Source organism: Artemia franciscana, chromosome 18, assembly GCF_032884065.1.
Source record: "Artemia franciscana chromosome 18, ASM3288406v1, whole genome shotgun sequence".
NCBI classification, from domain to species: domain Eukaryota; kingdom Metazoa; phylum Arthropoda; class Branchiopoda; order Anostraca; family Artemiidae; genus Artemia; species Artemia franciscana.
The window spans coordinates 33,461,788-33,486,296 of record NC_088880.1 but is presented as its reverse complement, the minus strand read 5'-3'; the positions used below and the strand labels follow the sequence as shown (position 1 = coordinate 33,486,296).

Genomic DNA, 24,509 nt, shown 5'->3' with positions numbered 1-24,509 from the left:
ATTTGGTAAATGACAACTTATGCTTACTTACGACACGACTGCCTGTCCATGGATTATTCTTTATGGTTGATTGTGTATGGCTATGCTGTTTGACCTATGTAATTATATGGATGAGTAGGGTCAAGGCCTCATTCAAGTACTGATCTATATTAATTACTAAAGGAGAAAAACAGTCTTCCTTTCTCCTTCTGTCTTTTTTTCTTTTGTTTTTATGGTGTATGTTTATTTCATTGTTTGTGGTGTTGCATTGGTGATTTCTTTTTTCATCATTATATATTATATATATATATATATATATATATATATATATATATATATATATATATATATATATATATATATATATATATATATATATATATATATATATATATATATATATATATATATATATATATATATATATATATATATATATATATATATATATATATATATATATATATATATATATATATATATATATATATATTGAAATTTGGAGTTACTTACAACAGGAGTACTGCGTCCACAAAACCCCAAAATGTGTCTGTAACTCGAGCTAAAGACCAAGGTCTCCTATTCTGGATTTGACCTGAAATTCAAAACATAGGTGATGAATATTAACCAAAACAAATATGGTTGAAGAGAATAAAATAGCTTCTTTTGGTCCAAAAAAATATGGATCAATCCCAGTTTTGCTAAATTTATATTATATTGATACCATAGCTGAGTTTATGCTGAATGATGGGGGGGCACTTATGCACCCAGCTCTCCAATTTCATAATCCGTTCTCTGTAATAAACAAGTAAATAACAAATGAAGTTTAAAATTTTAAGGTAGCATGGTAATTGATGACATCTACCAGGTTTTGAACAAGGATGAATGCAAAAAGGGATACCAAATTGTTTGATGGTCTTTACTAATTGTTCCAGCAGGATCAGATAAATACTCATACATTGTATACTATTACTGCTAACAACTCACCACAGCACCAAACCGCCTGAGGCCAACACAGCTATGCACGCTTCTCCTGCATTCCAATCTATCCAAAGCCTCCCTCTTTACACATTCCCAGGAAGTTCTCATCTCCCTCAAATCTTTCTTTACAGCATCCTCCCAACCCCAGACGACCTGCTTTCAAATTAGACCAAGATGATTGGCCACAAAGGACAATCTTTGCCAATCTGTGATTTTTTATCCACAGAGCATGCCTTAGCCATCTCAACCTTTCTCTTATTATAACCCTAGAAATCAGGATTAAACTGTGCTTCTTGTTGACTCAAAACTGCAAAAAAAAGATAAAAAATATGTATTATGAAATGGGAGGGCCAACCTCCATGCCATAAAATGCCTCAGGTGGTCAAACTTTATGAAGATGCTATCAACATGCATATGTACTGCTTTGATAAGTATCCAAATTCCAAATGCGATTAATAAGGATTATTGCTTAAAAGTACAGGTTTCAAATGTACATAGTAAAAAAAAATCTTTTCCTTATAAATACAAGCTTCTTTTTGTGTCCTTTTCTCAGAATACTTGTGTCTTACTTGATCCCAACTTGTTGAGACCTCTCGAGACCAGGACTTTGGAGTTGAATGCTTTAGTAGATTTTTGCTGAATGGAGTTGGAGTAACAGAGATAATGTAGAATAACTCCACCTTTGGAGGCGGAGTTAGAGTCAGAGTTATGGAAATACATAAAGGCTGGAGTCCAGCCAAATACTCTTAGATACTACTCAAAAATGGCAATAATACCCCAAATTAATATTGTAGACTTATTATAATAAATAGAATTTTTGCACCTAAGTAATACTAAAGAAACGCTTAATTCAATTAGTTGTACCAGTATTGAAAGATATACATATAATATTCCCCAATACATTACATATATAATACAAAAAGGTAGAAAAGTGCTCAAGAGGTTTAAAGAAATACCTCTTTTACACTCTAGAACAATTCTGGAAATGCAGAATATAAAATTATAAAATAAATATTAGCTTCCAAAATTATATTTAGAGAAGAATTTGATAAAGCTAGGAACTTTTTATGAAAAGAGAAAATAAGGGGTCCTTACAAATAGGGGAGCATAACAGCTTAGAGTTGGAGTCAAATCTGACTTTTAACTGAATCCAAACTCTGCTTGATGTAAAGGAGCTTATCCCTGCATAAAGAAAATGGAAAGAATAGGGAAACAAAAACAACAAATCAATGCCTATGTAAATTTGGCTTTAATGTCCGAATAAAGTGACATTTTTCTGAAGTATCTTACAATAATCTTTTTTAGAAAAAACCCTATTCTTTGAATACCTGTACAAAAAGAATACTGATAATACCTAACAGATAACCAGTATATAAAAAAATACCAGTACACACGAACCTTTAATTATTTCAATTATAATTTACAGGAATCTTTTAAGGTACATACAGGTACCTTTAATTATTTTAATTACAATTTGGCTAACTGTGAAACAAATTTTTCAACTTGTACTCAAAACTTAAGCAAGCAAAATATACACACATATGAAGACATTTACTTCATTGACATAAAATGAAAAGTTGAGTGCCCTACAAGTTTAAGAATTACTAAACATACATTTTATGCTTTGAGTAAAAAGATGAGGAGGTAATTTTGCAGAAGAGTCTCCAACGCTAGGAAATAACATTCTGTTTTGTGCTTCTTTCTTATTTTTTCTTTACACACAAGTTAAGATATACAGAGTAGAGCAATTTTGCATTAAATGATCTCCCTTTGGCTCTTACCAACTTATATCCAACAATGAACTTAACAGTGTAATTTGGCTTTCAGGATTATTTTCGAAATAGCAATTTGCCTTGCATTTGGTAAACTTCAGAGAATTACACAATTTACACAAAATGCAAAAGAGGAAGTTGCACAAAAAACATTTACAAAACAATTTGCAAATTACAATTACAAAAACAATTTACACTTTGCAAAACAATTTGAACAGAATGCAAAAGAGCAAGTTGACTCTTATCCAGGACTGGATTGAAAAGGTGCATGGCCTGATTGATTTTTTTGGGGGGACCCTCTCTATGTATTCCATATTTAAATAAAGTATGTATACATAGTAATTTATGAACATAAAGTAGTTCACTTACGTCATGCGAATATAGGACTATCCTGATTAGATTCAACAAAATGAACATTAACTTTTACAGGTATCAGTTTTTTATATTATAAGATAAATTTTATATAGCCTTATAATAAGCATATTAATAAACCTCATGCAGCAATGCAAATTCAAAACAAACACATTTTAATGATTTGAATAACTCAAAATTTATCCCTTGTCATCAAAAACAATTTACTTTAAATTTGAACCTTTTTTGTTCAGTTTTATGGTAACGCGAGGTCCCTTCAAATGCAGGGTCTGATTAGGCCCAATCACCCTTTATTCAGCCATGCACTTATCAGAGCTTAGCCATATATTATGGCTGTAAACTCTTTTATTTATTCTTATTTCCATTAATTTTAAATGTATCAACCTAGATTGCAAATATTTCTTTTTTTTTTTTTTTTAATGAAAAGCTTTTGTTAGAATGTCATGAGAAGATAAAAATCAATTTTAAGGACTTGCATAATTTTATGCTATAGCTTATCTTGATCAGTGTAATATTTTTGACATGATATTGAATTTTATTTCTAGGTCTTACTAAACAACATAGTTTATCAGATGTGAGTTTCTTCTATTTATTTTATTTCCTTTGGTTTTACAGCATTTTTTCATTGCTTTATGTAATGTTCTTATATGTGTTAATGTTGAGTCTAGTTTTTGGTTTCTTTTTCAGTGATAGTGGCTTCTGGATATCAATCTAAAATATTCAAACTAATTTAATATCTTGGCTAAAGTTTTACCTGCTAGTATCTTTTGTCATTTCATCACAATTACAGATAGAAAGGCAGTGTGGTATATGAGATCATTTAATGAATAAAAGAGGCTGTAGTACTAAGGGTGGGTTATTCTTTTCTTTTGACTTGTGATACAAGTTTGATTAAATTAGAATTTGATTACATATTAAAGACAATTGATTAAATATAAGTATAAAATAATATATTTAAAATTTATATATTTGATTAAATATAAGACACCTCTTCTTCAACTGTCTAAAAAATTAAATAAAAAAAAACAAATTTTTTCAACTGAAAATAAGGAGCAACTTTTAAACTTAAAACCAACAGAAATCATTACATATATGAGAGGGTTACCCTTCCCTTCTTATTATTCTTATTAATATTAATTATTAATTTTTTAATTATGAATACTAATTATTCTTATTATTCTTATTAAGCTTATTATTCTAATTAGATGGCCCTTGTATTTCAGGAGTTCTTTTTAAAGTATTAGAACAGAATTCAAACTTTAGCATAAAGATCAAGGTATTGAGGAGTGGACAACTCCCCTCATATACATAAGAATGTATGTTCTTTTTAAGTGTTAATGTTGCTTCTCATTATAAGATGATTTTTTTTCTTATCTTTATTTTAAACAGTCCCAGGAAATCTGGCTCAACATCCATGGAAAAATCCCCCTCCCCATGGATATATCCTCTAGATGATCCAATCCTGGTGGAAATTTACCTCCAGACAATTACCCTTAAAAGCTCCATGCATAAAATTGAATCAGCAAAGAGAAAGCAAGACATATAAAAAGAATTTTGTATAAGAATTCTGGCAAATTCTCCCTGATAATTTCCATCACCATGGAAAATCCCCCAGCAGAAAATATGTCCCCTCACACTAAAAAAAATGTATGCATTCTTCTCAATAACAAATGCTATACATAAGCAATGGGCAAATTTTATAACTTAAAGACCTTTCCCTAGGGGCTGTGGGGGTCATGTTATCTCCAAAGGCATAGTTTATGCCTTTTGGTCTCTGAACTATGGTCTATGGTCTCTGAACTATGAACTATAGTTTTTTGGTCTCTGAACTATGCTGAACAAAATGACAATCTAAAAAAATATATGATTTTGGGGCACAAGCAGCATTGGAGGGTGCATTGTCTTTGGATAGGTTTGAGAGCCATCTGCATATGTTTTATTTATTGCTGTGTTGAAACCCAAGCTAAGCTCCAATCTTAGCCTCACCAAGCTCTTATAGAGTTCAGTAACTATTGCTGAGAATCTAGCCTACTTGTGATTGTGCATTTGCTGATACCAATAATTTAGTAAGGCTTAGCAATAATATCCTACTTTAGTTACTTTTGGCTATCTTGGAAAGGGTTAGGTTAGGAAAATGAAACTTTCAGGGATGGGTCTCAAGGCTAAAATATGCCCTAAGAAGGTATTTTGAAGCACCTACTTCCATCCCTTCTCCCTCTAGAGGATCCTAAAATTTGTCTATATGACAAGTCTTATCTATTTATTTAATAAATCCAAAAGCAGTAAGTTTTATCAAGCTTGTCACAAAATACATTTTTTCTAAAAATGCTGAAAACATAATACACACATACAGATCTATGAAAATAACACACCATGCTGACATAAAGGTAAAAAAAAACAACAAACACAAAATAATATGAAAATAATAATCAAAAAAATACAAAACAGATTAAAATAATAATCAAAACAGATGGTGATAAGACCTAGTCCAGAAATATATAGAGGTAAAAACTATGGTAAAATTTTAGTTAATTGACTTCTTGCTATCTCAGAAAGGGTTTAGGTTAGGACAATGAAACTTTTAAGGATGAATCTACAGACTAAAGTATGTCCTGGGAAGGTATTTTAAAGCAACTACCTCCACTCCTTCTCCCTCTAGAGGGCCCTGATCTTTGATGACCTTTAAAAATATGCGTGTTATAAAATTGAAACCTTGTAAAATAGATCTTCTGCTTAATTGAAGTACAACAAAATTGTTTTCATATTCATAACTTTGCTAAATTCTATTTTATAAGATTTTAAAGATATGCAAATACATTTCCAAAATTTTGCAAAAATAAACATTGATATGGCTCAAAATTCTACTCAAATAACAGGAATTGCATCCTCAGAACTAAAGGCAGAGAAAAAGCAACTAGTAACTGAAAATTAAGGTAAAATGTTGTTTTGTCAAAATTTCAATAGGTAATAGACCTGTCATGCAGGCAAGATTCAGGGCCTTCTAGAGGGAGAAGGAGTGGAGGTGGGTACTTTAAAATATCTTCCCAGGACATACTTATCCTGTAGACCCATCCCTGAAAGTTTCATTTTCCTAACCTAAACCCTTTCCAAGATAGCAAGAAGTCAATTAACTAGAATTTTACCGTAAAAACTACTTTTGAAAGACTGGATCATGATAGTTGTAACTATTTCCAATGAAATTTCAGGGTCCCAAAATTTGCCTACAAGACAGGTCTATACCTATTGAAATTTTGACAAAACAACATTTTACCTTAATTTTCAGTTACTAGCCTAATTGCTTTTTCTCTGCCTTTAGTTCTGAAAATGCAATTCCTGTTATTTGAGTAGAATTTTGAGCCATTTTTTCAAAATTTAGGAAATGCATTTACATATCTTTAAAACTTCATAAAACTGAATTGATCAAAGCTATGAAGCTGAAAACAATTTTGTTGTACTTCAATTAAGCAGAAGATCTATTTTGCAAGGTTTCACTTCTATAACACACATATTTTTAATGGTCATTAAAGGTCAGGGCCCTCTAGAGGGAGAAGGAGAAGATGTAGTTGCTTCAAAATACCTTCCCAGGACATACTTTAGTCTGTAGATTCATCCCTGAAAGTTTCATTTTCCTAACCTAAACCCTTTCTGAGATAGCAAGAAGTCAATTAACTAGAATTTTACCTGTTTCACTTTCATAGCACACAGATTTTTTAAATTCATCAAAGTTCAGGACCCTCTAAAGGGAGAAAGAGTGAAAATAGGTACTTCAAAGTACCTTCCCAGGACATATTCCTTGCCTGTGCCAGGCCTTGCCTGTAGACATATTCCTGAAACTTTCATTTTCCTAACCTAAGCTCTTTCCAAGATAGCCAAAAGTAGCCGAAGTAAAATTTTACCAGTCCCAATTACTGCAGCTTGGGTTTGACAGTTAAATTTAAGGCCTTTATCTACAATGACTCCAAATCTCTTTATTAGGTAGCCTACTCTTGGAAATTGTTTATCTCACCCCAGCATTTGATGACATTGTGGGTTTTTCTTCTAAAGTGGAGAGCATTACCCTTTTCAACATTAAACTCAAGCCTCCATATTCATTGACATAAATACCTACAAGAGGCAAAGTAAATCTACTCACCAGAAGAATTAATGTAAGACATTCTTGCAAGAATAGCCTACCCTAGGAAATCTTTTGCCACATCAGTAATATAGAAGAATGAAAATCAAAATAGTCTATTGAGCTAGAAACTAAGAATGATTTAAATGCGAACCTAGATGTCGCTGCCATCTTTGGCTGGCACAGTATCCCATATAAAAAATCACTGCAGCACCCAACCACCTGAGGCCAACACAGCCACGTGCACTACTCCTCCATTCCAGTTTTTTCAAAGCCCCCCTCTTTAAATCCTCCCAAAAGGCTTCCATTTCCCTCAATGCGTTCCTTACCACATCCTCACAGCCCATTCAGGGATGAGCTACTATTCGTTTCGCCCTAAACGGTTTGCCGAAAAGAACTCTCACTGGTAATCTATCATCTTTCATCCAAAGAACTTGTCCTAGCCAACACAACCTTTCTCTCAATATAGCCCAAGAAATTGGGATTAGAAAACATTTTCTTGAAAAGCTTACTCTGAATTACTGTAAGGAAACCAAAAAAATCCCTATAAAATTATTTCTGGAAGAAATCTAAATATTCCTCCTCTGTCTTTCGGAGCCCTACGCTTGACTATCATTACTAGCCAACACAACCTTTCTCTCAATATAGCCCAAGAAATTGGGATTAGAAAAGATTTTTTTGAAAAGCTTACTCTGAGTTACAGTCAGGTAACCAAAAATATCGTTATAAAATTATTTCTGGAAGAAATTTAAATATTCCTCCTCTGTCTTTCGGAGCCCCACGCTTGACTATCATTACTTTAACATGCTTAATTCTAATATTAGTTAGTAGACTTGTCTTCATATTCTTCCAAACTTTTATCAACCCTGAAAAAACACTTTGAGCCTCTGATATTCTACTATAACTTTTTCACTCTACCCATCGTCTTTACTAATAATTTTACCTAGGTATGCGAACCTATCCACTTCATCAACGTTATCGTTACCCAAAATCACCTCCTCTTTACTTGTTGCTAGTCTTAAACATAACCTTCTTAATATTAATTTTGACAACAATTCTTGAGCCTTGAATTCTCAAAAGCTGAAATAATTCAGTCATTTTGTTTAAATCATCAGCATAATCTAAATCCAGGAGAGTTTGGCTTTCCCAATTGATTTCGTATTCTCCCATTGCTTTTATTGTACTGTTTAGGACGACTTTTACCGAAATGATCCATATGATAATGGGAATAGGAAGCAACCCTGCTTAGCTCCCGATTCACTACAAAACAAGCTACTAGCCTCATTTCCTATTTTTACCGCAGTAAAATCCTGCCAAGACAATCTGATTTGTCCTGATTCATCTGGTTCACCTCTGATTTGTTACAAATACATGGCAAAAACATTTGCTACTAAAGGGAGCCAACTCATAATAGATAAATTAGCTAGGAAGAGGTTTCTTAGCCCCCCAAAAAACATCAAACCATCAAAAAACCATCAACGTCAAACACCAAACCCATAAAAATTATTTGTTTATCAGAATAGAGTGCAAGTGCCGTGTCGTTTACTATGCTACAGTTTTGTCGAGGGACGCCATTCCTCAAGATGACCGTGCAGCATTGTTAGTAGTCATGGTTTTCGTTAGGAAAAATCATGAAAGGTTACAGAGTGGAGACTCCAAACCATCTCATAGCATAGAAACAGCTGCGACCTTCTATACCCAGCATATTGCCGTCAGGGCATCCCATTGAGCGTTCGGGTATTCGTAATCAAACTTATCAACTTAACACCAACTTTCCCCGGTGTAAAATATGACAACAAGTACTTTTCCAATAATTTTTTTTAGCTAAAACAGTATGGAAAACTAGAACGGTATTAATCACATTTATTCCGCTGTAAACATACTACTGCTATTGCTACTACTACTGTAGCACCAACCCGCCTGAAGCCAATGCAGCTATCGATGCTCCTCCTTCATCCCAATCTATTTAAGGCCTCCCTGTATACACCCTCCCAATAAGTTTCTACTTTCCTTAAATCTTTCCTTACAACATCTTCTTCATATTCCAGGACGACCTGCTTTTCCTTTGGCCCTTGGTGGTTGGCCAAAAAGTACAATCTTTGACAACCCGTCCTTTTGTATCCACAGAGCGTGTCCTAGCCATCACAATCTTTCTCTCACTATAGCCCCCGTGGGATTGAACCATGCTTTTTTTCTCCTTACCTTCTGAAACACGGTCAGTTAGGCACCCAAAACCATTTGTAGACAATTTGTCTGGAAAAGATTCATTAAATCTTTTTCTGTTTTGGAGTGCTAGCACTTCAGAACCATACTTGACCGCTGTCATCACTGAGGCTTCCAGCATTCCTATCTTGGGTTAAAAACTTATTTTCCTATTTTTTCAAACTTTTTAACAGTTAAGAGGTTGTGAAAACACCCGCCATCTTTACTAATAACACTAACAGCGTAAGTGAAACTGTCGACATGATTGATCTTTTCGTTAACCAACATCACCAATTCAGCTTCACTTATTCATAGCGGCATAGTCTTCTTAACATGAATTTTCAACCTATTCTTCCACCTTAAATTCTCAAAAACTTTGAAAATTCATCATTTTGCTCACATTTTCATCTAAGATGCTTAGCTCGTCAGCATAATCTAAGTCTAGGAGAGTTTTACTTCCTCAACTGTTTCCGTGTTCTCCCAATGCCTTTGCTGTGCTGCTTATGTCAAAATCCATCAAATTGATCATTATCCGCAGCAATGCTTTTCTCATAAATAGCCCTAACAAACTTTAATATAAAATTTATCTGGCGTACCACACAAGGATAGGACCTTTGCTGCTATCTGTTGAATCACTCGCTTGCTGATAATCTATGAAACTGAGGACTAGATGGATTTGACGACTCAGGCACTTTTTGAATTATTAACTTAAGAGCAAAAATGCGGTCGATGCATCCTCTCCCTTTCCTAAAACTACACTACTCGTGACTTAAAAGTATCTCCAAGTATCTACAGCATTTCTAAGTTTAAAAGTATCAGCATACTAGTTATTTGATTCCTAAAAAACAAGGCAATGCCTCTATAATTACAGCACTCACTAATATCACGTTTCTTAAAGAGGGGATTAATTAGAGCTTTTCTAAAATCGCTAATAAACTTCCCCCTTTTTAAAATCATATTCATAATCGTCAGTACTTTTAACTTTTTAACCACCATATTGAAAATTCATTTATCACACTATCAGCACCTGGTGCATTATTATCTTTTAATCCTTTTAGTACTGTCCCTTAGTCTTCCGCGCATAATAAACCGTTTTTTCTTGTAGATCTATCACAGTTTAGCACATTCAAAATGTTCTGCCCATCCCTCTTCAACTCTTTTCTTATCACTATTTTTTGCCTCGTTCCTATCTTTAGCTTTATGCAAGTCCAGACTGACTATTCCATCTCAATTTATTAGCCTGGCGGTACAATATTTTGTGCTTTCTGGTTGCATCCTTGAGATATTCGGCAATTTCATCCATGGCTTCCACTTCACACCTCCTTAATTCATATTTTGGTAGTTTCTCCACTTTCTTTACATTTCTCTTATTTTCATACAATTTATTGCTTAAATAAGTTTTGTACAAGCCCATCCCAATTTTCTTTTAAGTATAAAGCACTTTACTAATTTTCCCATTTGCGTCCTTAAGACACTATCTTAAGACGCTATATATTAACTTTCTTCCTTAAGACACTATCAGCAACTTTAAAAATTATTTTTCTCAAATTATTCCATCTGTTTTCTACATTGTCAAACTTCGGACTCCCTAGTTTAATATTCAAATATTGATAGCAACTGACGTCACAGCTTCTCAGAAGGCAGTTACCCTTCCTATATTTCAGCTGTAGGTTAATCCTAGACGGTACTAGATAGTGATCTTAACTGTTAACATCAATAACAGTATTCCTATTTATCCTAGTATCTTGTATTGATCTTGTCAGTCTTCAGTTTACAATAACGTAATCAACAAGGTTAGCTGTCCTACCATCATATGAATACCATGTTAACTTATGGGCTATTTCATGAAAAAATACTGCATATGTTATAATTAGACTAATACACAATTACAAAACAGCGAAAGTATAGACATAAAAATTTCAAATACAACAAGAGGAGCACTGATAAGACTGGGGGGGGGGGGGAATTAAAGAAGACCCAGTGCATGGTCAGCAGTGATTTGATGAGACATTATGAACCTAGCTAACTTTAGCTAAAAAGGTCTAAGGTCCCGGTATCCAGACTTAAACGAGACAGGATAGACTAACAATTTTTTTTTTTTCGTTTGAAAAACTTCTGTGGAGTAAACGGGTATTACACAGCTGACACCGTGTCGGTTGAATAGTTAGAAAACAAGAAAAAGCAACTTGCTAAGGGATTGAACTAAGTAAAATTAGAAAGACAATTCAGTGTTGTGACTAAAAAGAAATCACAAAACAGAATTTAGTAAAAAAAGAATGATGAAAAAGTAAATTCACAATGTATAAGAAAAACATGAAACAATTGTAATATAAAACGGGAGTCGGGAAAGAGAAGATGGTTGGAAAACGAAAAAAAGAAAGGAAATTAGGCTGCCGTGTCTTAAATGACACATTGTTGGTAAGTTGAAATTAAATAAAAAGTATAGAAGAAATAATACAGCGGTGTTTTGAATTTGTAAAAAATAATAAGTTAAAAAGATGGATTGTGGTTTCGTATAGGTGATTTGAATTGGGAATGAAAAACCTTGAGTAATATTTGAGTAAATTGTTGTGGAAGATGATGCACAGACAAGATTTTTTTATTTGGGTAAGTTGGTGGTACTGGTTAGGAGATTAGGAGGAAGAAAACAAAGTGAGAAATTTTGGAGCAAAAAAAATGTATTTTTGTTAAAACATTTGCAAGTAGGATGTCAGCGTAAAAGGGATGCCTTATGAAAAAATGGCATGATATTAAACATATAGGAAGATGTTATTTTCGGATAGTTGATTGTAGTCTCAAAATAAGACCATTTAAAAAAAAAAACAGAAATATCTGCTTTGGAAGCATGCTTATGAACAATGCTATATACTCGTTCCACAAATAAGCACATGACACTTTTCAAATTAATGCCTGCAGACAGCTTTGACGAACCTTTTTTTGAATGAAAACAGAGTCTCGTTCTTAACCAACGGATTCCAATACGTGATTAAACCCAGGTCTGCATCCTGCTTTTTCAGGGCCCTGGATCGATTATACAAGAAGTTTTCAGCCACTGTGTTCTCACTTGTGTTCAAACCAGATTTGCTGAATCCAGAAGAAGATGAAATATAGAGTTCAAACTCTGAGCTAAACTATTTCTGACGTTAAGATTCAAAAATTAGCCACAATTCAGAGTTGACTTTTAAAAATGTCATTTGTTTTGGCTCGAAAACTTGTGAAAACCGTGTTCACGCACTACACGTGTCAAAACCACACTGGAAGACATCAATCCTGAGAACGAGACTTAGGTGACAAAAGGAGTAACTAACTCCTAAGAAGTGTCTTACATAGTACTGAGTAAAAGTCAAATCTTCAAAAATTTCACGAATATACTGGGTTTTTGTGAAAAAAAAACTAAAATATACATCAGAATAAGTATTTATTTCCTCCTGGGTTGACTTTTTTGATACGTTGACCTTTAATTCAAAGTTCTGAAAGGCTGGAAGTAATAATGTATTTATTTCCTCCCCTCTTGTGTTTTTGTGAAAAAAAAAAAACATAAATACATACATCAGAATAAGTATTTATTTTCTCCTGGGCTGACCTTTACGACACATTGACCTTTAATTCAAAGCTCTCAAAGGCTGGAAATAATAATGTATTTATTTCCTCCCCTCTTGGGTTTTTATAAAAAAAAAAAAAATAAAAAAAAACATACATCAGAATAAGTATTTATTACCTCCTGGATTGACCTTTATGACTCAATGACCTTTAATTCAAAAATCTGAAAGGTTGGAAATAATAATATATTGTTTCCCTTTCTTCTTGGGTATTTGTGAAACAAAACATGAAAATATAAATCACAACAAGTTTTTATTTGCATATTGAAGTACAATGAAGAATTAGAAAACAAGACAGATTTTCAGGTTTTTATTGCTTTGTCTCAATTTCAATTCTAACCTCTATAGGAAGTTTGTTAAAAGATTATGTGATCAAATAGGATCCAAATATATCAGGTATTTGGAATTTTGAAATTTATATTTTGTTTTAACTTTACTTTTTTTTCCAGGCTATATTCCTCTTTTTCATTGTGAACTTTGAATTTTCTTAAAGGAATACAATAAAAGATTGGATACTGAGAGAGTATTTAATTTGTAATCAATTAAGTAGCTAATTTGTTTGGATTCTAATCTAGATTTTGGCAAATACTGTTGTAAGAACATAATCCAGCCTATGAAAAACAAAATATAAGGCTATTTTATTAGAAGAGATAGACTGAACAAATATAATGAACATTTTGGTATCAGAATTAGCAGCAATGAGACGCAATCAAGTATTTAATGTCCGTTAAGGGTGGCCTCACCATTAAGGACAGTTTGTCCGTTAGGGAAAGGTTTATTAGAAGAAATATATCGGAAAAACTCAGTTTTTGTTATAATTTCTCTGCCTAAAACGACAAATCCATCACGCTCAAAGAATCGAGCTACTGAGCCAATTGAGGCGCTTTCATCTGTGACTTTCATGTTGGTAATCATGATTCTGTTAGCTGCATGATTCTTCTCAACTTTGCAGTCTAATATTTTGCTCAATAAAAGGTCTTGATTGAAAGCTCCAACAACCCTGAAAGAAGAAAAGAATTCGTAGGTGGAATAGATGGGGTAAATTTTCAAATGAACCTTGAGAATTTTCAGTTTTAAGTTTCGGCAAATTTTCAGCGTTGAATTAATAAATTTTCAGATTAATTTGATAGCTAAACGATGAATATAACTTTTGACGCGCCTTTATACGCTTCTCCAAATATACTAATCACTAACATTGCAAATTCTTCTTTTGAGCCCTTAAATAGGCCTTTAAAGTCGCCCATTATTCCTTGTTTTTCGCCTGTAGAACAACGGCTAAAAGTTGCTATTTGATTCAAAATTCAATACTACTTTGGTGCTTCACAGTCGTCTATTCCAAATATATGAAATGAAATACAAGAAAATTAATAAGGTCAAATCAAGTAAACTTATATAAACCTCTTAATTCCACAATTTCCAACGCTTCCAGTAGATCACGGATGGGTTTTTTTTTCTTTCACCGCAAATGATATAAATTAAAAATTTATTTTTGTTCAAAATATAGACGAGATGAATAAAATTAAAAAGAAATACTTATAAGAAAGAAATAATATTATATAAAATCAGTAATGAATTTTGAGCTGAATTGTATATTTTTATCTTAGTTCTATGAGATTAAATGTAAGGAACAAGGTTTTACTATGAGGACCCCTTTAACACTGGCATAATTTCGTCAAAATACTGGGAGGGGAGTTGGAGCCAATTTTCCAAATTTAAGAGAAAATGACAATGAAAACTGAAAAATTATCTACAAAGATATACTAAGGAAAACTGACCTGTTTCTCAGGATACTTGAATTATGCAAGTTTATCTCAGTTTTGACAAGATTTTTTTGATGTCAAATTGATGTCTAGGGGACAAAATTAGGTGTGTAGAGTAAGTCAACCCCCCCTCCCCTCCCCCTTACCCATAGGAAATTACGCCCCTGCCCTTTAAGGGCATAAAATGGAATTTTCGATCGTAGCTATTAGTATACATGGGAAGGGACGTTTACATTAAAGACGCATCGAATGGTATATTTATATTTTGGCTAACACATTATATTTGAAACATCTGAAAATTTCAGAAGAGGGGGAAATTGCCGAGGAGTCTAAAGAAGCATGTAATTTAAGTCCGTGGTACACAATCTTTCAAAATGTGTTCAACAAAGTCACTAAAACCTTTTAGTAACGCAAGGGCAAGCTCAATTTTTGGTTAAAGATTCTCATTATTGTATAAATGTTAATTTTGTTTGAGCATTCCCCTTTCAAACAAGCTGCAGTAACAGCAAAAATTATTACTTTGTATTAATGAGACAACTCTTTTTAACGTCACTATGGAATATTTTTGAAACTGGATTTCGTTTAATTTGATTTAAAAAAAAATATTTCAATAATATTATCCAGGGCAAACTTTTAAAAGCTTGTGCAAAAAAAAAAATCAAAAAAAAATCTGTCATCTTTTTAAAAAGAATTGCCTTTTCAAAAAATCAATTCAAAAAGGGATGTAAAAATATATAAGGTCAGAACACTTAGAATATAAGAACACTGAATTTTGGACGAAATAAAATGTAGTACAATGTAGCTATAAAAAAGTATTAAGTAAAGTTATACTGACAAGAATGAAGCAAGGATTTTTCTGTTACTGTTGCTAGTTTGGCAGGATAATTCTCCAACAAGGCTACCTAAAAACCATATCTTGCTGAATAAGTGTAAAATAATTTTCACTAGTTTTCATTTTTGGTTTCTCAAACAGCGTCTTAAGCTTCGACCGTCACGGCTTTAATAAACCTATCTTTTAAGGACCCTGAGAAAAGATATCCTTTCTAGCATTTTTATCAAGGATTTAATAGTTGCTAAATGAATATGAATATACAATTAATATTATAAATAAAATTAGTAAATCTGCTAATAGATAATTAATAATCCTGCCAATAGACAATTGGAGTAAACTACTTCAATCCACCATTAAATACTATGCTATATCTAAACTAAATTAAGCAAAAAGTGTTTCATTTTTCCAACGGGGTGAAAGAGAGGTTTTGGTTTTTTCAATTATCTGATGTTCCTCAATGAATTTTCAGAACTTTTGACTGACTAAATTTTGTAATTCCATTAAAATGCCTATTCCCTAAAAATAAAAATTGATGCTTGAAAAGGAAAAAAAGCCACTATATATCAAATGATTTATCACTATAATTTTAAAACTAATATTCCAAAATCTTTAATTGACTGCATTTTAGACGTCCATAAAAATAATAATTGATGCTTAAGAATGACAAAAATGTCACTAGATACGAATTAAATGACTTTAAGAGGCCAATCTGACCAAGTCCATACAATAATTTAGCTTCCAATTCTCCATACCTGATATATGCGTAAGACTTGTAGCAACTGACCATGTTAGAAATTAAACTTATCAATTTAAAAGAAATAATTGTACAACTATTTCCTATCATTTTTATCAAGGAACCATTATTTAAGTATAATTTATTTTAATTAGATTTTAATTCTATTTCAATTGAAGAAAAAATGCCCAAACGGAAGCAGTGGTGGGATAATACGTCCAGACCTAAGACCTCTGAAGCTCTAAAAATTGGACAATCCAAATTGGGTCATTGACTTTCTTACATATTTTTATTCAGACACCCAGGATTACATCACAGGAATACATCATTTGCATAGCCGGTTATTATCAATGTAACCATTTGGGTGATTAATCTACATATTACTGTAAGCACATGATTAATAAATATGACACAAGAGAGAGAAAGGAGAGAGGAGAGAGAGAGAGAGAGAGAGAGAGAGAGAGAGAGAGAGAGAGAGAGAGAGAGAGAGAGAGAGAGAGAGAGAGAGAGAGAGAGAGAGAGAGAGAGAGAGAGAGAGAGAGAGAGAGAGAGAGAGAGAGAGAGAGAGAGAGAGAGAGAGAGAGAGAGAGAGAGAGAGAAGAGAGAGAGAGAGAAGAGAGAAAAACACATACAAACACACAGATTCAGACACACAAAGACAGGGACGTGGAAGCGAGCAACACAAACACAAAGATTGGGACCCCCAAACACACAACAACAAAAACGAGTGCGATTGGTGTATGACTCTGTGCATTTGTATAATAAGATATACCTGTGATGTATTCCTGGGTATCCAAATAAGACATATATAAGTAGGTCAATGATCCAAATTGGATTGTTCAATCTTTAGAGCCTCAGGGGTCTTAGGTCTTGAAGCATTATCCTGCCACTATAAACGGATTAGGACATATTTTGAAATTACTTTTCATAAATAAAGATTTTAAAATGTTTGTTATTTGTAGGCATAAAACTTGTCTGTTAAGGTGTTCAATCCTTCCAGGATGCACATAATACCCCCTCCTAATACTGGTCAGTGGAGCTGGCAGGCTCAAGCATTCAGGATTAGATTTAACTAAGACCAAAATTTGCCAGTGCGGAAATTTTAGCAAATGCCAGACCCATTCATAATAGGATTTAATTAAATTTTCAAGGTTTTCAGAGTAAGCATCGATGTCCAGTTTATTTGTACTTTTTTGAAATTTAAATTCAGGAAGCCAATGAAAGAGCGTTATCATCAGTCCTTACCCTTATAGAAATAAAAACTTCAAAGTGATTCAATCACAAGGTCAAAATTTTCTCTTCTAGATAGTGTGAACTAGCTAATCAGGCAAATTTTATTATGAATGGGCCTGACTTTAGCTAAAAGCTTGATTATACCTCACTGCTAGCTAAATAATGCCCGAAAGAACATTAACAAAGCCAAAAGAAGATATTTTCCTGATTGCTTTCCCGGTATGAGTAAGCACACAGCCTTCTTTTCTCACGCTTACTACTTACGCTCTCATATTTAAAGATAACTCGCAAAAGAGAATATGTTGCCTCACATCACCAATATTCTCCCACCACAATTTACCAAACACTATTGGATGCTAACCAGGCCCATATCTTTTCCCCCTTTAAGATTTAAAAAACAGATATTTTGACTTAAAATTTCATCCGAAACTTGCGTTCTCCTCTATTTAACCAACAAAAAATTCAGTACCATAAAATGAAACTCACTTTCCATCTCGTTCTAACAGGCAGTATTCCACCTTGTTATGAGTCATAGCTTCTGCTACACTATCAACATTAGATTCAGCAGGAAGAATTGGCACTTTCTCCTTATTCAAGTTTGAAAGAGGGTGTCCAGCAAACCATTGTTTGTTAACTTTTGTGTCTTCTAAGAATCCTCTCTCAATCATCCAATTATCTGACAAGAACTTTGTCATATAATTTCTAACGCTGTCTGCGAATATTACTAGACATCGCTGATTCTCCTTAAGCTTTGCTGCAGCCTGGAAAGAAGGCTTAGTGGTTATTCGATGTTTGTATTAATATTAGTGTTTAAATCTTAATAAGTTAGTGTTTAACATAAAACAAAGAGAAAGGAACTGACTTACCCACAGCCCCCAAAGAACACAGTAGGTACACAGTATACTAATTGTGTTTTAACTATAGTTTACCTCTTATCCCTATACTAGTAAGCCTCCGTACACTCATTTCTTCATTCCAATTATATTCAAAACCTTCAATAATATTTTTTGTATTCCGTATTTGCATTATTATTAGTGTTTAAATCTTGCATAGTTAGTGTTTTACATAAAACAAAGAGAAAGGTGTTGATTTACCAACGGCCCCCAAAGAATTCATTAGATAAGTACAATACCAATTGTGTATTCCTAGTAAGCCTGCATACATTTATTCCTTTATTCTAATCATGTTCAATACCTTCAATAATGTTTTTATTGTGTGAAATAACAAGAAAACGGAATGACCGGAATACATTTTCAACTGTTTTCTATTCAGCTTTTGGCATAGTTAGTTTGTTCATGATTATTTTCGCTTATGGTGGTATAAGACAGGGATATATATATATATATATATATATATATATATATATATATATATATATATATATATATATATATATATATATATATATATTATACGGATTATCATCGTCACTTGTCTTTTAACCGCAGACGTGAGCCTCTTCTTCATGTCAGAACGGCACCACAGGTTCGTTACAACCACCCAGGGAAAAATTTTAATTCTTCCTTGAAGTCCTGACCTATTTAAGTCGTTCTTGTGACTAGAAATGTCAATGATGTTATGCATAATAATCGTTTAATTGATTCAAAATAAGAAATATGACTTCAGCAATAAGACGTTCTGTTGGTAATTGTCAAGGCTTCCTTCCACACTTCGTTATATGTTCTTCGTTCATTTTCAGGTGGTAGCAGAACTTCTAAGCTACGTTGTCTTTTCACACGAGAAAACGCCACGCATAACATTCCATGATTAAAAACTGGAGTGCTAAGGTCGACACCAACAAATTCAAAAGTTTGCCCTTGCGACTTATGTATAGTCATGGCAAATGCCGATCGAAGTGGAAACTGATGTCGTTGAACAGTATTATGTTGTTACATAATTCAGTAACAACTAGACCTCCGTTGCCTGTGCAACGGGAAGTGTTGCAGCAACTGTGCCCTGTTCCTTAGGGCACATTTGCGGAGCAACACGTGCAACTGTGCCCTACGGGACACAGTTGCGGAGCAACAGTGACACCAATTCGAAGTATTATGTTTCGAGACGCACATTTCGGGAATTATTTCCGGGAAATCTGAAAGAGATACGGAAATAACGTCTTATAGTTTTCTGCTTAAGTTTTGATGGTCTAAGCTAGGAAAATATAAAACAAACCAAATTCACCAAAAAATTTAAATTGCCCCGAGGGCATGACAAAACTTCCAAATAGAAAAACCCAAAGAAGGAATTTTATTTCGGAGAAACTATTGTAAGCTCCAGTTGTTAGGAGATCGAGACCTGTCGAACCGCGTTGGAAAAAAAATTCTAGCTGGTCCTGAACAGAAGTTACCTCCAGAACGTCCAAACTTCGGAAATTATTTCTTAGAGAACGAAGCAACTTGGTATATAGAACACTTTACTTCTTCTTGCATACTTTTCATAGCACTACTCGATAAAAATATAAGAAACATCAAAATTGAAAATTTGAGAAAATTCCAAAAAAAACCGGAACGAGATGGACTTTTCCGGAATTATTTCCGGGAAATCTGTAAGAGCTACGGAATTTTGTGCTCCGGTCCTCGAAGAGACAAATGAAAGTTCTACATGAGTTCAGCATAACTGTATTTCTAACAAGTTTATTTCCGAAGCTAGGGTCGTCTTAACTTGACGCCAAAAATCGAACGCAGAGTTTCTAAGAAAAAAAACGGTTTTATTTTTTTTTATGGAAAACTGTTAGAAATTTTAGGAACTTCTCTGGAACTTTTTTACTCTGTTTCACGTTTCCCTTCCCTCTGAAAAATCTCAAATTTTTAACTCTTACCACTTCGGAGCTACAGGTCACTGATCACGGTGAAAAAAAAAACTACTGCTTTCGTAGTTTTTTTTTTTTTTTTTTTTTATGGTTTTCGACTATGCTGAACAAAATGGCTATCTAAAAATTTTAATTCGTTGACTTTGGGAAAAAAATGAGCGTGGGAGGGGGCCTAGATGCCCTCCAATTTCTTTGGTAATTTAAAAAGGGCACTAGAACTTTTCATTTCCGTTAGAATGAGCCCTCTTGCGACATTCTAGGACCACTTGGTCGATACGATGACCCCTGGGGAAAAAAAACAAAAAAACAACAAACAAACAAATAAACACGCACCCGTGATTTGTCTTCTGGCAAAAAATACAAAATTCCACATTTTTGTAGATAGGAGCTTGAAACTTCTACAGTAGGGTTCTCTGATACGCTGAATCTGATGGTGTCATTTTCGTTAAGATCCTATTTTCCTAAATAAGGCAAATTTTCTCAGGCTCGTAACTTTTGATGGGTAAAACTAAACCTGATGAAACTTATATATTTAAAATCACCATTAAAATGCGATTCTTTTGATATAGCTATTAATACGAAAATTCAATTTTTTAGAGTTTTGGTTACTATTGAGCTGGGTCGCTCTTTACTACAGTTCGTTACCACGAACTGTTTGATCTAAGTTACGCAAAAGCATAACTATCGTATTTTTCTTAATTTCTAAGTCATGTGGTGGTAATTCTGCAGTTTCAATTGAAGTGAGGGATTCTGGAGTAACTTCAATTCCTCCTTTTTCTTTATCTTTTACAGAATCGTAACTTTTATGTGATTTGTAATCTCCTGGAAGGCAATCGACAATTTTCGCTCTTACTTTATTAGCTTCTTTGATGACTGATCCTAAAATTACTCGATCCTTCATCAAATTGAAACTTTGTTTAGACAAACATTCTCCTAAAACTTTCTGTATTAAATTGCCTCCGTAAATTAGGTCTTCCGGTAATTTAATCTTACTAAGAAGATTTTTAGGAAGATTTCCATTTCCCAGTTCAACATAGAGCCGTTTTCGAGAACAAACGTACATACACAATCATTGCTCATATATATATATATATATATATATTATATATATATATATATATATATATATATATATATATATATATATATATATATATATATATATATATATATATATATATATATATATATATATATATATATATACATCTAAACTATATTATTACCTCCTTTTATTTTTTATTTTTGTAGTGTAACATTGTAACATTCTCAGTACTAAAGTATGCCACCAAGCATGTGCACTGGCTTGTCATATCCGGGCAAAGAACACAAGCTGAAAAACACAGAAGAAACACAGAAAAACATATTGGATATATTCAAACAAATTGGAAATTATTAAAATATATATTTTATTTTTCGTTTGTGTTTTATATTTCTTGTTTTTCGCCTTTTCTTATATTTCTTGTTTAATTTGGTTTAGTTTTTCTTATAAAAGCTTCCGGGCCGGAAGTCTTTTTCCGTTGCCTTATTTTAAATATCACGCCAGTTTTTCTATTTTCTCATTTGTTTAATTTGTAAACACAATTTTCTAAAGGAGCTGATACATTTCTGTTATGTTAAAGGTGTTGCAATTTGAAATGGCTAGAAAAAAGATTAGTTTTTTCGAAAAAGCTATAAGATATATTCAAAAATTCAGAGCAAATTTTAGTCTCAAACAACTAATTATAAGAGGCTACGTAAGCAAAGGTGCTGCTTTACAGGATATTAATGAATATAAATTCAACAGCTTCTAACTTGCCTTTAACGCTCCCACTAAGACTGTTCCACAGGATCCTCCAACCAAAAGGCCCTCCTCCTTCATTATTTCTCTGCACATGTTAAAAGATTCGTGATCACTTGGTTTATACCATTCATCCGCAACTTGGCCGTCTGCAAAAAAAAAACAAAAAAAAAAAAAAAACATTCAAAAGTCATACAGTGATATGAAATTTGAAAAATTATTTATTCCAATTTCGGAAAAAATCAGTACGGTTCTTTCAGATTTAGCTATTTCCTTTCAAATAAGACAGTTAAGGAATCTATCACCGCAGTTCCTTTTGTCTTTTTTAAAATTACAAATACACCAAAGAATTTTTTCCCGAAAACAGTGAAGAGCAAAATTAAAACTTCAAAGAAACAAAAATCTTTTTATATGAGATGTCAAACTAAAACCTGGGTAGAAACGACTTTGAATAAAGAAATAAAAGAAAAAAACAAAGAAAATAAAAAAAATTCAAACTTGAAACGGACATTAATCACTACAGATAAGGGTTGTTCTGACACCCCATAAGCCCACCTCTTTTGACATACCTAGAGCTCCCTATGTATTAATACACATTGTACTTTACTAATTAAATGGTATTGCATTGATGTTGGAAATTAGCTGATGAATAAATATAGACAAGATTTCACACCAAAAAGAGTAGAAGCGATAGCCAACCGAAGAAAAATGAAACTTACGACGAACAGAAATTATAACTAGATCTACGTTGGATGGGCAACGTGAGGTGTTGCAGCAGCCTTTGTTCGAATTTGTTCGAAACCTAACCTAACCTCGCTTCGATTAAAAGCTGAAGTTGTTAATTTGTAAGGATCTTAAAATAAATACTAGTTACACCAACTCACAAAAGTTGGAAACCCCTCATTGCAGCTAGCAAAAGTTGCAAGCCCCTCATCGCTAAAAAAGATTGTAGCCTAACAGCTGATTATTACTTACAAGTTCCCTACATGTCTTACCGCTGGTACCAAATTGGTCTTACCATCAAATACACCAAAAACAAATAACAGGTACACCAACTACCAAAAGTTGTGAACCCTTCATTGCAGAAGATGATTATGAGCTCACAGCCGACTGTTGCTTAAAAATCCCTTAAACGTCTCACAATTGGTATCAGCCAATTTTTGGCTTCAATGTGTACCTTACTACTGAAGCGCTCAGCCCCTTTAAACTTTCAAACTTGTACATCTCATGAAGGAATTTTACTACCAAAAAATGGATGACATATACTTTGGTCAACTCATCAAGAACTATCGACTGCCGTCGAAAAAAACAAATCTATCTGTTTTAGCTCAAAAGTTGAATTTTTTGCCGTAGGCCAAGTTTCTAACGTCACCACTTAGAAAGGAGTAAAGGATAAACTCTAATTTCTTTAGAATGATAAAACTTTTGAAGTTTAAGAGGTACATCAGGTACCATTTCTCTACCGCAATCCCAAGTGCGAAAAACCGTATGATAAACTCAGCTGAAATAACGAACAAAAATGGGCAGAAGCAATAGATGGCGGCACTTTCGGTCCTCACCTTTTTATTTCTATAATTTTTTCTATTTATCACTCAAAGAAGATATATTGGCTGTGGGGCCGGGTAACTGCCACATATATTTAACACTTATAGATTTTAGTCCACCTTCAATTTGAAACTGGTGCCTGCCTCCTTGCCTGCTAGAACGGAGCTTTCCACTCGAAAGCAGAAACATGGTTTGATGAAACGAAAACTTCATTGCATAGCTTCAGATAGTTCTCTCTCACATAGGCTATAAAACTACAAGTCACTTCACACACTATAGGCTCTGGCTCAAGGACAAGCAAAACCATCCTTTTTGGCCACAGGCAAGAGCTCTAAGAAGGTTTCCAAAATGCAATTTCATATTCATCAATCCGGCCTAAGGTCCACACTTTCCATAAAAACGCAGAGGTTGTACCCTTACCACTTTCTAGGAATAAGCTAAAATCGGGGTGCTAGGAACAAAAAAAAAAAACACGACAAAACCAAAGTGTTGCTTTCGGAACACAATAAACAATGATGGAACCAGACTTTTGAATCATCAAGGTACCAAACACAAAGAAGGAATATTAACCTTCCCCAGGGCTGTCAATTGGGGTGAGCGTATAGGGGGGGGTATTGTCCCCTAGATTTTCAGAATTCTTATTACACAAACGCCTTATTATACAAAGTGCGTGCTTACCGTGTTTTAATTTTGAACCCTTATTTCCAAATTTTTGCCTCAGATTTAAAATCAACACCTTCATATATGTTTTAATGATACTAAAGAGCGAAGTTAAAACTTGAAAGAAGAGAAATTGTAAAAATA

General features: G+C 33.4%; 2 protein-coding genes across 2 annotated transcripts in view; both read right to left on the bottom strand.

Annotated features, from left to right (window-relative positions):
- LOC136038899 (selenoprotein K-like) overlaps nt 1–7,385 on the bottom strand; it is a 31,535-nt gene extending 24,150 nt beyond the window's left edge. The window contains exons 1-2 of the mRNA XM_065722379.1: nt 7,237–7,385; nt 493–574 (exon numbers count right to left, since the gene is read on the bottom strand). Of these exons, the coding sequence (XP_065578451.1) occupies nt 493–574; nt 7,237–7,258 (104 nt within the window). The 5' untranslated portion in view covers nt 7,259–7,385. The remainder of the gene's footprint in view (nt 1–492; nt 575–7,236) is intronic.
- A 5,867-nt stretch (nt 7,386–13,252) lies between these two features.
- LOC136038896 (cystathionine beta-synthase-like) overlaps nt 13,253–24,509 on the bottom strand; it is a 43,505-nt gene continuing 32,248 nt past the window's right edge. The window contains exons 6-8 of the mRNA XM_065722372.1: nt 22,179–22,309; nt 18,061–18,335; nt 13,253–14,016 (exon numbers count right to left, since the gene is read on the bottom strand). Of these exons, the coding sequence (XP_065578444.1) occupies nt 13,734–14,016; nt 18,061–18,335; nt 22,179–22,309 (689 nt within the window). The 3' untranslated portion in view covers nt 13,253–13,733. The remainder of the gene's footprint in view (nt 14,017–18,060; nt 18,336–22,178; nt 22,310–24,509) is intronic.